Source organism: Mytilus trossulus, chromosome 4, assembly GCF_036588685.1.
Source record: "Mytilus trossulus isolate FHL-02 chromosome 4, PNRI_Mtr1.1.1.hap1, whole genome shotgun sequence".
Taxonomy (NCBI): domain Eukaryota; kingdom Metazoa; phylum Mollusca; class Bivalvia; order Mytilida; family Mytilidae; genus Mytilus; species Mytilus trossulus.
In genome coordinates, this window is record NC_086376.1 from 63,165,233 (window position 1) to 63,181,434 (window position 16,202).

Genomic DNA, 16,202 nt, shown 5'->3' on the forward strand with positions numbered 1-16,202 from the left:
ACTTCGGTGTTGACATGAATATCAATAATGTGGTCCTTTTTATAAACTTTCTGTTAACAAAACTTTCAATTTTTTCGAAAAACTAATGATTTTCTTAGACCAGGCATAGATTACCTTAGCCGTATTTGGCATAACTTTTTGGAATTTTGGATCCTAAATGCTCTTCAACTTTGTACTTGTTTGGCTTTATAAATATTTTGATATGAGCGTCACTGATGAGGCTTATGTAGACAAATCGCGCGTCTGGCGTAACTAGTGTTTATGTGTTTATGTACAATGTGGTGAAGTTCGGTTAGTAGTTAATGGAGTAAGTACCCATACAAATAAATCTACCAAAGATGCCAACAAAACCGTTTTATTTTACTTCGCAGTAAATAAATGCAACAGAAGTATACCGCAGTTCAAAAGTTATAATTCGATAAAGCAAACACAAATCCGTTAAACAAACAAAAAACCGAGGGAAACACATCAACAATGAGATGAAAACAAAGAAACAACAGAAACACTGAACCACAACAAAAGCAAACACCAACAGACGCAGACTGTAAATTTGACAAAGACGCCATAAAAAAGGTTTTTGAAAAATTCTGCATTATCCAAAAAGAGAATCTGAAATACGGTTGCTCTGTCCATTACCAAATAACAAAACTCTGGGCGGCAATCCTGATTATTTAGTGACTTACGAGAAAATTGAAAACTTCATTCCTGTTGGAAAAATTAAAAAAAAAAGTATCACGGTCTTTTTTTATTATAGATGTAAACATCGAAGTGACAAAAAAGTCGGATCTATTATTTTCCCGAAATGATTTGCATTCCAAAACACATCACACACGTACTGTATTGAAACAGACAGAACAAATGAATGATTGCAGCATTTTAGTTATCACCTTTTCATGCCTATAAAAAACGCGTGTAATCATGGTAATGTAATTGCTATCCCAAAATTAGACACCTTTCAATCTATTCCTTTCATAAGATCATAAATAGTAGCATTAAGATTCGCCGTTTTTTTTGGCTGTCCTTCTGTTATGTATGAGCAATCTCGGCTGTCTTTATATAGTTCAAGATCGTTATCTCGTGAATTTGTTCAATAGCCAGAGCTTTCATGGTACCGAGTTACCTGGATGGTATTGCGATTACACAATTAACTATGAAGTTTAACTGTAACATGTTATAGAAGTATCAAGTTATAAAAACTTTTTTGCAAGTTTTTTCACGGTGGTATAAACATTACTTGTGTGAATACCTCGCAACGCACACGTTATAACGTTTTGTAACTAAGATCTTTTCCTAGCACATACAACATGATTTTCAAAAATGCTCTGCGCCTTAAACAATGAAAATGGTTCAGCTTTGTAACAGTTTCTTCGTCAACACGATCAAGTTCAACGAATCCAAATCTGAAAATATCTTCTCTATTTGGTGTGAAGTAAACGGGTAGTGATTGAGACACAATGCGGTCATCAAAGTGATGCAAGATTTTGACAGCTATATCGATTGTATACTGTCTTTCTGTCGACATATCTATGTCTTTTCGAAGAAGACCTTCTCTCTTACAATCACTTAGAATGTGAAAGAAACAGTTTTTAAGCATATAGCTTGTTATTGAATCTTCTGCTTCGAACAAAGGAAAATCATCTGAGGTCGAATCAGGATCCATCTGAGGACACACGGATTTGTGACGTAGTAATTTACATAATCGATAGCTTTCTCGGGCGTATCCTGGCAAAGACTTCATTAAACAGATTTCTGCTGGAGAACACGAAATCCTCATCAGTGTATCATCCTGAAAGTAAGGACTCTGAAGTAACAGCAAACAACCCTCGCTTCGGATGTCTTCAGTCACCATATCTAGCTTTGTGAAATCGGTATCAGATGGCCACCAACCAAATTTTCTGACGGCTGGTACAATATCGAGACTTATTTCTTCATCCTTGTACACATGTCCAAACCATTTCAGTTTCAGTGTGAACACTGGTCTGTCATACTCTTGTAGATGCATTACATCTCCATCGAAGAATATATTTGGAATATCCCATGTATTTTTATCTAACACAATTCTTTTCAGAAGTTTCGAGAATACTAATCGTACTTCTGTCGCATTGCATTTCTTGTTACCATCAAAGAACGTATGGTAGTTTCCTGGAAAGGTGTCGACAGCTTTCAATTCAGCAAATCCCTTTCTAGTTGGAACTTCGACCATTTCGCATAATTCTGAAAATTTTTGAAGACAAAATACAAAGTCAAATTCTGTTGGATCGCCAATTTTTGTTCCCGCATCAGAACTACCCGTTCGAAATAATGTGCACTGAAATCGTGGGTCGAGTGTGCCTATTGAATCACACAATTTTTCAGCTAATTTGGCAATGGTTTGTTTTATTTGTTCACTTTCCTTCTCATCCCAGGATCCACAAAGGCCAGGTAAGTTTAAAATTTCGTATATATCTTCTGTCTTTCCCGGTTGGTAAACAATATTGGATAGATCTCCGCTTTTATAAATATCTGTAAAATGAACACTATCGACGTTCTTCAAAATTTTCTTCCTCATGCGTTTTTCGTGTAACACAGTTACAGTTTTAGATGGTAAATGTAACTGTAAAATACTTTCAGGTGTATTCCCATCATTATCCTTGATGCCAAGTGTCGCACCATTCTTAATAATTTCATCAAAGATATCTTGTTTGCGGAGAATTGCGGCATAATGCAAAGGTGTTGATCCAAATATGTCTGGTTTTTGTAACATGGTCGGTTTCATTTTTGAGATGTAAAATTTGAATAGATAGTTATGATTTGGCATGGATAAACTTGAGTGCAATATTGACCGACCACATCTGTCACTAATATTGAGGCTGGCGCCATTTTCTATAAGCATTCTCATTACTTCGATATCATTTGCAAGAAATAATGGTGGTCTACCAAAAATGTCTGACTGGTTCACATCACTTCCGGCACTTATCAAGGTTTTCATAATTTGCCTTTCGTTGTCATTGCGATGTTCAACAATAGCTTTTTCGAAATCGCCTAAATACATGCCTTCTAGAAGTCTGCTTGGAATAAACTGTTTTGCTGTAATTTTGTATAGTGGTGTTATTTGCAAATTGTCGGCAATATTAACATCACAACCCAATTGTGTGATCTGCTTAACAGTTTCCCATCTTGGATCCATGGAAGATAGATACTCTAATAATGGAGTATTTCCGTATATATTTTGCTCATTTAATAATTGCGCTATTTCATTGGTTGATGTTTCTAATAAATATTGTTGCAAAACATCTTCTATTTCTTCTTCACAGTCAGCATTCATCCATATTTCATGAAGGAAATTGTTATTTTCATTATCAAATCGAGCTTCCGCCATGATTCTTGAGAACAATCTGAAAATCAAATATACGATGACAATAAGTAAGAGATTTTTTAAAGTGTTGTATTACTATAGTTATCAAAGGTACCAGGATTATAATTTAGTACGCCAGACGCGCGTTTCGTCTACATAAGACTCATCGGTGATTACTATATTATTTTATGAATGGTCATATTTATAAATTACCTGTTTACAAAACTTTTGAATGTTTGAAATACTAAGGTTTTTCTACCTCAGGAATTAATTACCTTAGGTGTATTTGGCAAAACTTTTAGGAATTTTGGTCCTCAATGCTCTTCAACTTCCTACTTTATTTGTCTTATTTATCTTTTAGGATTCGAGCGTCACTGATGAGTCTTTTGTAGACGAAACGCGCGTTTGGCGTAAATACAAAATTGAATTCTGGTATTTATGATGAGTTTATTTTTTCCTCATTGATTAGAATACGGACGTAATTTTTCAAGTGCATATGTATGGGTGTCACGTTTGTATTTTCTGGGACATAAGGGACAATGATAGTATTTTTAGATGTTTTCCCCTTTCTAATACTGCTTAAATACACAGTTAACTGAAGTACTTTCAGTATAATACTCAGAAATAAAGTCGAATGTATTTGATGTGCGTTTACTTTTTCTGGTATCTTTATATACCTATAGTCCCCAGTGCTGTATCCAAGATAAAAACAAATCGCAAAAAATTCTTTCACCTGTGTGATATACCTGACTTAGGTTTGAGGAACTAAAGACAAGCATATGTATATTTTAAATAAAACGAAGAGCTTTCAAATTATGATCCTTTTACTTTGGATTCAAACGCCAAAGAGGATGATACATGTAATCATCACAGCAATCATGGGTAAGACAATACAACGGTTCCGGAAAGTACGGATTCAACATACAGTTATACAACACCTGTATGTAAAAATATTTCATATTTTTCTACAATTGATTCATCCTCTAGCGTCGTAAAGTATGTTCAGTAGATACTGTAGTTGAATTGCACATTGAAATAAGTACAACCACAACAGAGCCGCCTAAAATACCAAATTTGAAAACCACCGTGCCACCTTGATAAGAAGCAACTAAGTTTATCAATGTTCAAAACTCGTAAATACATTTTGAATATACAAACGAAACAAAGGGAACACGTGGTGTGATCGAGTAACCTGATATGTTTGCATCTATCATCCGAACTAAGCCACAATTTCGAAATAGAGTATTTTAGCGCTGTTTAATTAAGGAATAACAGTACTGTAGTTGAAGAGTTGCCACCGTCAATTGTAGATTTGACGGTCGCAAATGCAGTTTTACTGGCGACGCGTAGCGGAGACAGTAAAACGGAGATTTGCGACCGTCAAATCAAACTTGACGGTGGCAACTCTTCAACTACAGTACTGTTATTCCGATTATAATGCATTACAAAAAAGAAAAAATACGATAAAACTTGAAAAAATGTCTTAATTTGACAAATACAAAAATTTCCGCGAATCTTCATGAATGGTTTTGGCACAAAGACGTCATGGCTAAACGTGACGTCATATAAATGAAAACTTACAAACTGGAGGTTATAACGGTACTTGTACGCTTCAACTTCGGATAAAATTACATTAAAACGGCGAATTCGAGGTAGGTGTTGTTTTATTTTCGATTATATAGTAGTAATCGAACATTTGTTGATTCATCAATTCAAAATGGCGGGTCCCTCCTTAGTTACGCCTGGTCAACTGTGGATTTGACGGCAACTTTTAGCCAATGAAAAAAATTGTTACATCCAAATCGCATTAGAATTTTGATTAGCTTGAAAATGTCAGTGCTGTCTATTTGCAAATTTGTTGTTGAAATTAATTAATGTGTCTTCTTCGTTCTAAGTGTACTTCGAATTTGGTATATGTTTTGTGAAATGTCTATTATCTAAGGTTGTAAAATATATTTATATTTTCTTTGACTCAGTTACCGTTACTACTTATTTTCTAACTTTCTATCAGAAAATAAATATTCACCGAGATTACACAATTACGCAACTTGAAGTTCGTATTTTGTTTTCTATTTTGAAGACATGATATTCAACAAATGGTATGTAAAAGAACACCTTTAAAAATATGTATAGGCTAATGAAGGAAATTAAACTCATTGGTACACATTTATTTGCTAAATCATTTCCGTTCCTGTTTATTATATCAATTTCAATGCATGGATGCTCTGACAGATCACCAAATGTTCAAGGCAAATATTCAAACAAATTATTGAGCACATACCTTAAAACTTTCTATAACAACATTATCTCTAAATATATTTTTGTTGAGTCAGTTGGAGGGAGTCACCAGTTACTTTCTAACTTTCTAGCAGGAAATAAATATTCACAGAGAATTCACAATTACGTCATTTGAAGTTATTTATAACATAGAAATAGAAATAAAGGTAATATTTGAATATCCCCGTTATAGGTACTGGTATTGAACAGTAATGCATGGGAAGACACACTAAGGTTTTATAGTGCTGAGTTAAACTGAAACAAGTTTCGTGCTATTTAGTCTGAAATTATATTTTTTCTTGTTAAAGATAACGGAAAGAGAATATAATAATTAAAATTCATGTTTCAAAGAAAAATAGAGACCATGGCCAAAAAGAAAAGGACGAAAGACAAACAAATCTACAGAAAATAAGTAAAAGATAATTAAGTACATAAAAACTATCAAAATCAAACGATTTCATTAAGCAGCGGAACTAATGAAAAACAACTCATAATTCCTGACAGATTATATTCACGTTCAATACAAACATAAATACAGTGGTATACAAAATGAGAACAACAATATGTAACCTCTTGCGTCCAATTTGCACCTCCAAACCCACCTGCACCCGGAACGCCTTACGTCATATCCCAGATAGTATATAACAACGAAAGAAAGTTCCAGGTTTTACTTCAACATTTTTCTCCTGACAATAGAAAGACGTATAGAAAAAGTTCCGTGTTTGAAATTTAATTTTTCTATGTTATACTTTCCCTTTCAGTGATTACTTTAAAAAAAACCCTCTCTACACAAGACCAAATAACGAAAAGTAGGCTACTAGTTCAAATTCAATAACAACAATAAAAAAATATTCATGTATTTAAAACACAAATATATCAATCAATACATTACATGTTCACGTTGAAGATTGAAAAAGACGTAAATAAGTAAGTTTTTTTTAAAGATCAATTTGCAAAATTAATTATTGCATATTTGTGAAAATATTCAGAATTTTGTGTTCTCCATGCTCTACAACTTCGAACTTTATTCAGCCTATAAAAAAAACTTGTTTAAATAGCTATTAAAGGTACCAGGATTGTAAATTGAAGTGTAACTGATGAGTTTTTAGCAGACCAAATGCGCTTCTTTTGTCAAGATTCAGTTATAGTTAGTATTTATATTTTGAGTGTTCATGTGACGTATATGCGTTCGCATAGCAACGAGTGTGATGTACAACGCCTGCTGTTTTCGTTGGGTTTTTTTTATAGATGGGAATGAAATTCTTATGTAGTTTAGTATTTTGTCACTCAGTTTATAGATTCTGTGTACTGTTGTACAGATATAGAAAAAAGTAAAATCACAAAAAATACTGAACTCAGAGGAAAATCAATACGGAAAGTCCATTATCACATGACAAAATCAAATAACAATGCAGAAATTAGTAGATGTAGCCAGTTTAATATACGGACTCATGCACGGAGAGGTGCACAAAGAAGCGGGATTAAGTATCTTTGTAATGCCCAACTCCCTCCACTACACTTACATGTTTTGTTAAAGAAGAGGTAAGGCGCAGAGTATTCAATTGAGCCAAGACTCTGTTAGTCATCATAACGATTAATAGCATGACAATATCAAACAGTTTTTCCAAATTTAAAGCTTTCGAAATATCGAAGCAGACGACATCTTAATTTTTTTATGTTTGTAAGTTTTTGTGCAACATATTCACTCAAGTTTGAATAATCAGTTATTTTTCTTCATCATTCTATTATATGTTTATTATATAATAAACATATTGGTACCTCTTTAACCCTTTTGGGTACCCCTATAAAAAGATTAATATAACATAGGTTTTTAAAGAAAATGGCCTACTCCCGGATATGACCTTTTGCTAAAAACATAACTATGCATTTCAGAATGACAGCATGTCACATGAAGATTACGCCAAGAATTGTATAATATTTTCGCTTTTCCAAGGCATAATGACAATTTAAAAGCGTTTTAATGTTTTTGAAACAGATGGGATGTTTTTTTTTTATAATTTTTAAAAATATATGAACGATCATTTATTATAAAGTTAAGAAATATTGTTTGAATACCAATCATTCGAAAAATATTTCCCCCTGCGAACAGATATTCTTCTAGTTAAACAATGAAATATAACATTTTCTTCTTTGTGATTGTGATTATTTCATTTAGAGAATGCCATTCATGGTGCAGAGGGGAGCGAGTTTCAGGTATTTTTTTTAATATATATATATATGTACTTTAAAAAATCAATATAGAAACACGTTTAAACATATTTTATTGTTAAAAAAACATGTATTAGACACAAGTTTTTCAACTTAGTTCTGTCTTCTCCATAATTAATAGAAACGAGTGTAACTAAATCAATCTTACCTTCTTTATTTAGAATGGTAGGAATAACTGATTCCGGCAATGAGAAAATATATCACTGTTAGTTAATACAAATGTAAATAAACTTCTCTATCAAAACTTTAATGTCATAACTTTATATTTTTGGTGTTTGGTATGTGTGTTTTAGATAAAATATTATTTCTTAAAGATCAATTTTATAACATGGATACGAATCACTTTTCTAGTACTTTGAATTTGCCAAAAGAAAACTACCTCTGTAATGGAACTATTCGTAAATATATCAATATAAAGTTAATAAAATTAACGGTACCAATTTTCTTGCACCAGATGCACATTTCGACAATACATGTCTCTTCAGTGATGCTCGTGGCCAAAATATTTGAAATTCTAAGCTTATATAAAAGATGAAGAGCTATAATTCAAAAGGTCCAGAAAGTATAGCCAAATCCGTGAAAGGAATCAGAGCTTTGCATTAAATTATCACCAGCCTAGTAGTCAGCACTTTTATGCTGACATGAATTACTAGTATCATTGATATGGTTATATTTATAAATTTACTGTTCACAAAATTTAGAATTTTTGAAATATTAAGGCTTTTCTACCTCAGGCATGTATTATCTTTAAAACTTTAAGAATTTTGGTCCCCAATGCTCTTCAACCTCGTAATTTTTTTTGCCCTTTTAAACTTTTTTGGATTCGAGCGTCACTGAAGAGTCTTTTGTAGACGAAACGCGGGTCTGGCGTATATACAATATTTATTCCTGGTATCTATGATGAGTTTATTTGGATAAACTCATCATAGATACCTAAATAAACTCATCATAGATACCAGGATTCAAGTTTTGTATTTAGGCCAGACGCGCACCAGCGACGTTCGTATCATAAACAGTTTATAAGGCCGAATAAAGTACAAAGTTGAAGAGGACCAAAAATTCCTACAAGTTTTGCAAAACACAATTCTAGGTACTTTGGTTTTGGAATGTCAATGTAGCAGTTAATGTTTAACCAAATGTGTGTCTTCAGTTCTTTCTTGTTTTTAAACGAGAGATAATGATGATTCTATGTGAGTTTTGATTTTTTGGTTTAAAGGAAAGCTACACGTAATCTCTATTCAGACATAGATTGAAAGAAATGGATTATGAATGTAACACTGAAAATCTAAAACTATTTATATCTATACATTAAATAATGCATTTGATTCAATTTCGTTTCGTGTTATATAGAATATAATTTGATTTAACAGAAGTTTGTTTTTCTTTCTAGAAAATGCGTTTGGTTGTTACTATGAAGGTAACTTCATACGAAAAGAACAGACTATTAGCCTGTTTCCACAGTGTGTGAAGTGCACATGTTCTAAAACAACACTGTCATGCTGTTCGTAAGTATTTACACTCATCGAATCTATTTACAAACATCTTACAATTAAAAATGATAACAAGCCATAACAAGTAAAAAAGTAAAATCACTAAAATACTAAACTCTGGAGAAAATTCAAAACATAAAGTACATCCATAATCGAATGCCTAAATCAAAATCTAAAACACATCAAACCAATGGACAACAACTGCCATATTCCTGATTTGGTACAGACATTTTCTTATGTAGAAAATGGTTGATTAAATCTGGTTTTATAGCTAGCTGAATTGATTTTTGTAAATGGTCTCATAATATCTTGCTTTAAAAGTTTTGAAAATCTTAATGCCGACAGTAAACTGCCATTATCTATTTGCAAATAGGTTTGACAAATTTAACAAGCAGTCAACAAGATGTATTTAGTTTTTGGTTGGAGAGGTTTTTCATTGTCACTCCTGCCACATCATTGTATTACTACTATTTGAATTTCTAAATAAATTGTTTATTTTACTGACCTGTATTTTAAGCATTTGTGCAAACTTTCTTTTTGTGTTTGAATAATAAAAAGTAAAAACACAAAAATACCGAACTCCGAGGAAAATTCAAAAAGGAAAATCAAAAATCAAAAGGCAAAATCAAAAGTCCAAACACATCAAACTCGTGGTTGGTTCATTCATGTATATACATGAGACAATAGTGAACCTGTTCAAAACTATATATAACATTTTGAAATAATTATTAGGATATGACAGAATATATAAAAAATAAAATACAAGATATTTCATTAAAAAAAGATAGCAACAAATAAGAATGGTGACAAATGATGTAAACACAATATGTTTATATAGATATGAAAACGGTTAAAGTAAAATCGGTTAAGCTTCCTTCTTATGTTAACCAATTTATAACATTTAGAATTTCAAAACCAGTAAAAAAAAACACAAAAAAATCCTTATCTAATAATGAAATAAAAATATATAAAATTATGAAGATATGATATGATTAAAAAATGCAAATGAAAACTGTCCACTAAAGGCCACATGACTCAGTAGTTCGCACCTAAATATGTCCCTGTCCGGATAACTTTAAACAATGAACAGAACCAATACCACATAGCTAGCGTAAGCCCTAACCTTGCCAAATGCAAAACAATGCATTTGAGAAAAAACGGCCTGATTTGTGTATAGAACAATAAACGAAAACAAATATGATATACTGCAACAAAAGACAAACAATGGAATACAGGTTCCTGCTTAGGAGAGGCACATACACAATGTCGTCGGTTAAATCTCTTTAAGGGCCCTAAATTTTCATTTTCAAAGACATTTGTGTAACGATATAAAATAAGAACAAACTTTAAAATTCAATCGATTCAATCGATAAAAAAACCCAAAACGAAAAAAAAAGCACTGAAACACATTAAGTATAGATTAAGGAGTACTCTTAGCTATTGATAGCTATTTCGAAACCAATAAAGACTAACAAACTAAAACCATGTATGTAAAATAAAAATATTTATCATTACATACCCAATGGATTTAGTTGTAAGACTGAATAAACAGTCAAAGAAAAATATGATATTGTTACATGCCGACATATATGTATCAAACAGAATAAAGGATAACATTATTTTCAGAAATTTTTGTGGTCTACAGAAGAAGTATTTTTGATTTTTTTTTTACCTCTTCAATATGCTTTATAATAATAATATAAAGTAAATATTATGAGTGTCTTGAACTGCGTAGATAAGATTTTGGTTATTTTGACGTGTAATAATTTGCAATGTATACAGTAAAAATTTGGAAGAAAAAGCCAAAGGGAGAATCAAAACTCTTTAGTGTAGATTCAACTACAAAATCCTAACAAAAAAAAAAAAAAAAAAAAGAAGACGAAAAACTACAAAAAAAACCCAAGCAACGGTCTATTCAAACAATATATGGAAATAAAATTGTACTAAGAAATTTGTATTACAATATATTATTGTAGAATAGGCATTGAAATTACAAGCGTGGGGCCAGAATGTAAAATTATTCAAGACGAATGTGGTCAACGAGCAGTTTTGAAGTCGGATAGCAGTAAAGAATGCACTTCAATAGGAGGAGCAATTGGCAAGTAAAACAGTAGGACCTTGATTCATAATTGGTGGAAGCGTTGTGGTATTTTTGAAGTAAACCATGTTCCAGACCGTTTGACACTTATTAAATAAAGGCAACAGTAGTATACCGCTGTTCAAAACTCATAAATCCATGGACAAAAAACAAAATCGGGGCAACAAACCAAAACCGAGGGAAACGCATTAAATATAAGAGGAGAACAACGACACAACACCGAAACGCAACAGCACACAGAAACGGACCAAGCAACAGACAATACACCACGAGAATAACAAATATAACATCAAAACCAAATACATGAATATGGGATAGACAAGTACCGTGCCACGTCTTATCTCAAAAATAAGAGAAAACAGAAACGACTCAACGTTAAAATGCAACACACACACAGAAACGAACAATATTATAACAATGGCCATCTTCCTGACTTGGTACAGGACACTTTTAAAGGGAAATAAAAGTGGTGGGTTAAACCTGGTTTTAAGGCATGCCAAACCTCGCACTTTAATGGCACAGTTAAATATAACATTAAAATGAAAACAAAAAAATACAGGACTACAATACAAATAAAAAGCAGAACATATTAGACAAAGAAAAGCATGATCAATAGATAACAAAAAGCATCAGGTTTAAAATTCAATACGCCAAAAACGCGTCTAGTCCACACGAGACTCACCAGTGACGAAAAAAATACAAAATTGTACAGCACTGAAGATCAAAAGTTGAAAAGGTTTTGCCAAATACGGCATTGTTTGTATGCCCAGGATAAGAACATTCATATTATATAAAACAATTCACACTATTGCAAACAGTTAATTTTAACAAATGAATATGAAAGAGATATACATAATGAAACTGAAGTAAAAACTAATTACAGAAAACTAAACCCGAATACATAACGCCCAGATATACAAGATCGAAAGTGAAAAAAGTACAAAGTTGTACAGCACTGAAGATCAAAAGTTGAAAAGGTTTTACTAAATACGGCATTGTATTATGCCCGGGATAAGAACCCTATTATATAGAACGATTCATGCTATTGCAAACAGTAAATTTTAACAAATGAATGTGAAAGATATATTCATAATGAAACTCAAGTATTAACTTATTACAGAAAACTAAACCCGAATACATGATGCCAAGTTCAATACAGCATAGACACATCAGAATCAGTCCAGGCGTTGACGCAATTAAAAAAATGACGTCACATACGATGGCGAAAAGGCAAACGTTATGCTACATTTGAATTTATAAAATTTAGAAACAGCATGACGTCACACATGAATCCTGGTACTTTTGATAACTATGAAAAACTATAATTTAAAAGTGAGCTAGAATTAGGATTGCTTTAAGATTATATTAAAACTAAATTCTGATAATTCATTAAAACAAAATGCATATTGCAATACTTATTAATAGCAATTAACTGTAATATATATATGTCCAGTTTGTTATGAATCCAACTTCAAACGTAATTAATCGTACAAAATTAAATATAATTAATAAAGGCGGTGATTTATTTTTCTATCCGTAACACCTAAATATAATAAAAAGACGTCAACACATTTGACAAAATGAGAAGATGAGAATTACAAATATAACATTAAACATATAAACTAAATACATGAATTTGGGATAAACAAGTACAGAAACACGTCTTATAGTAATACGAATTCACATACAGCAAAACAGTCACAATCGGGAATAAGTCACGTTTGGTAATTAAAAGATAAGACGAAATAATGACAAACCACAATCTACCATGTGGTAAAAATGTCCTTAGCTAGTTTGGTTAAAGAAACATCATATGGATCCACCAATTCGTGATGGTGTCCATAAAATTTACGAAGTGTCAATTTTAATCTGTCCTCCTCATAACTTTGTTGGAGCAGTTTCTGCGTAAGGAGCACACTCCTGTATATGAAGTCCGTATAGTGTGAACAAGCACGTGAATAACGTATCAATTGTGATATGTAAACACCATACGAAGGGGCAGAGGGTATGTTACTGCTAAGAAATGGGAAATTGATAATTGGGAAGTTGAAATCGTCCCGTTTATCATAGATTTTCGTGTGAAGTCGTCCATCTACGTCAATATTTAGGAAAAGATCAAGGTATAAAGCAGTCCTTCTAGTATCAGTAGTATCCTTAATTTCAAGTTCACTAGGATATATGAGATGTAAGTATTGGCTGAAGTATGGGTTGTTCAATGATAAAACATCATCAATATATCGGAAAGTAAAATTAAAGAATTTCGCAAGGTGCTTTTTATTTTTGTCTTTTAGAAGGTTCTGAATAAATTCTGCTTCATACGAATACAAAAACAAATCAGCCAGCAGGGGTGCACAATTAGTACCCATTGGAATACCGACTGTCTGTTGAAATATAAATCCTCCAAACTCAACAAATATATTGTCGATCAAAAAGTCCAGCATTTTAATAATATCATCTTCAGTATATTTTCTGGAAGATTCAGTGTGATTCTTTACAAAATATGAATTATTGTATCCCAAAACAAGAAATTTGTATCTACGATTCCCATTTTTATAGAAAAAGCTCTGTTTTATGAGATGGTGAAGTCGATCTTTCAACTGAGCATGGGGAATAGTAGTGTATAGCGTAGAAAAATCAAAAGTTTTTATGTTGCTGCAAAATTGCAAAGATTGTGATCGAAGGTTAAGCAGTAGATCTTTCGAATTTTTGAGAATCCACATCTGGTTAACACCACTGGTAGAATATATCTCCTCACAATATTTTTGCAGCCCATCTTTAACTGTAGAAAGAATAGTAGTCAATACTTTAGAAAGATGTTTAGTCGAACATTTTGAAGACCCAGCTATGTATCGTTCTTTATATGGAGTTTTGTGTAATTTAGGTATCCAGTATAATGAGGGCAAGTTTTCTTCGTTTTCTTTGATGTTGATACCAAAAGAAAGAAGGACAGATTTATGATTTTGTAAAATTTCATCCTTGGTAAATGATGTTAAAGAATATGTAGGATTACCAGTAGTTTTATCAATTCCAAGCTCTGTAGTGAGACATTGCAAATAATGTTTTTTACATATGAAGACAATATTATTGGAGGCTTTATCTGCCGGAACAACGACATATTTGTCATGCAAAGAGGATAAAGCACCCACAACCTCCGGATTCTTGAAAGGGTTAGAAACTCTAGTACTCATGTTACATCGTAGTTTTTGTATGCGCCTCTGAATTACATTATTAATATATATATTAAAGAAGACCTTGTATAGTTTTGTTGGAATATATATTCTTAAAAGCATGACAACTAATTTACAACAGTGACCTGAAATATGTGTTCTTTCCTCAGACGTGAGCCCCATCTTATATTGTTTCATATACGTCATTTTTCAAAACTTTGTCTTTTTCAGCAAATTTTGACCTGTGTGTTGATATCAGAATTAACAAAATATCACCAAGGAAACATTATGTTCGATGTAAAATACATCTGTAAGAACAGCTTTATTTTTCGAATTAAATTGATATCAGTTCAGGGAACTGAAAAGTTTATGTGTGTATACATGAGATCTTACAGTCATTGACATGCCCAGTTTATCTGTTTTTTTCTTTAATTTTTGGTATTGTTTATTAGTGATGGCGGTCCGAATGCTCATCTCCTCTCTCAATATACACATATTTATCAAAACGCTTTTTGGTGGTTCGTCCTATAAGTACGTTGAAGACCAAACGTTTAAATTGATTTGATAACTCTTAGATCCGGGACCGCACGATTTTTATGTATTTTTTTTATGTTACGCCTTCCTATGACGAAATAACTACAACATTTTGACTTATTTGTTGTTGTATCTATGATGAAGTTCCTTTAAACCTCTGTGTCGTTTTTGTTTCAAGCGTCAAAACGTGCGTATTGATTACACAATTTTAATCAAGGTTTCTTTGATGAGTTTATTCATTTGACGTTATAATTATTACATTCTGCAAAAAATGTTTAATATCATTATGTTTATGTGATACCTTTCCTGCATCCATTGTCATTCGTCCTATAGGTCAACTTTTTGACTGAAATAGCCGTGACACTACTTCAACTTGTTATTTAGCTGCAATAACTACTTAATTTAACTTTTACATAGCCATAGGATTTTCAATCCTCTAAAAGGGGGAAAGGGTGGAGGGTGGGTCAGAGGGGTACTGATTCCGAAATTCCGGTCTTAAAAACATGAAATTATCCCGAGGTCCCGAATTCAATAAAAATAATCCCAGCATCTTGAATTCGAAAAAAGAAATCCCGGATCCCGAAAGGGTCAATCCCGAAATCCCGAGCTAAAAAATACCCGATCCCGACGTCCCGAAATAAATCCTGCCCCTCTCTACAATGTATGAGTTTGACTGTCCCTCTGGTATCTTTCGCACCTCTTTCATTAGGAGATTAAAATTTGTATTTTAGAATAGCATTTACACAAGTTTAATAGTAGTAATAATAAGTATCATGAATACAAAACAAAATTTAGAAACTCTTCCTTCCCTTTTTCAATGAAAAAAAACCCATCTTTTTTCAATGATTGAAAAGATTTCAAAATACTTGGTCTGAGCAATGATATTTTGCTGCCTACCCGCCTAAACATAAAATTTGCGCCTGCTACTTACAGTATTTACAACGTTTTAGGATTAATCTAGGAGTTGTTCAAACAAGTTACTAAACAGAGCCCAAAGTAAAGGGTTTTACTTTATTTCATTGTATAAATAACAGAAGTTTTTGATGTACGTAGACTAGTGAAATATATCTATT

The 16,202-nt window shown here is 32.3% G+C and overlaps 1 protein-coding gene across 1 annotated transcript; it reads right to left on the minus strand.

The window, feature by feature from the left end:
- Window positions 1-787: 787 nt before the first annotated feature.
- Window positions 788-5,715, minus strand: LOC134714085 (uncharacterized). The gene is made up of 2 exons (XM_063575332.1): window positions 5,616-5,715; window positions 788-3,374 (listed from the first exon to the last, which is right to left on the minus strand). Exon 2 carries the CDS (start codon window positions 3,356-3,358, stop codon window positions 1,262-1,264), a length of 2,097 nt encoding a protein of 698 aa, XP_063431402.1. The 5' UTR covers window positions 3,359-3,374; window positions 5,616-5,715; the 3' UTR covers window positions 788-1,261.
- Window positions 5,716-16,202: the final 10,487 nt, after the last annotated feature.

Excerpts from the sequence above, each read along its gene's own strand:
- LOC134714085 (XM_063575332.1), bottom strand. The coding sequence starts at position 3,358 with ATGGCGGAAGCTCGATTTGATAATGAAAATAACAATTTCCTTCATGAA.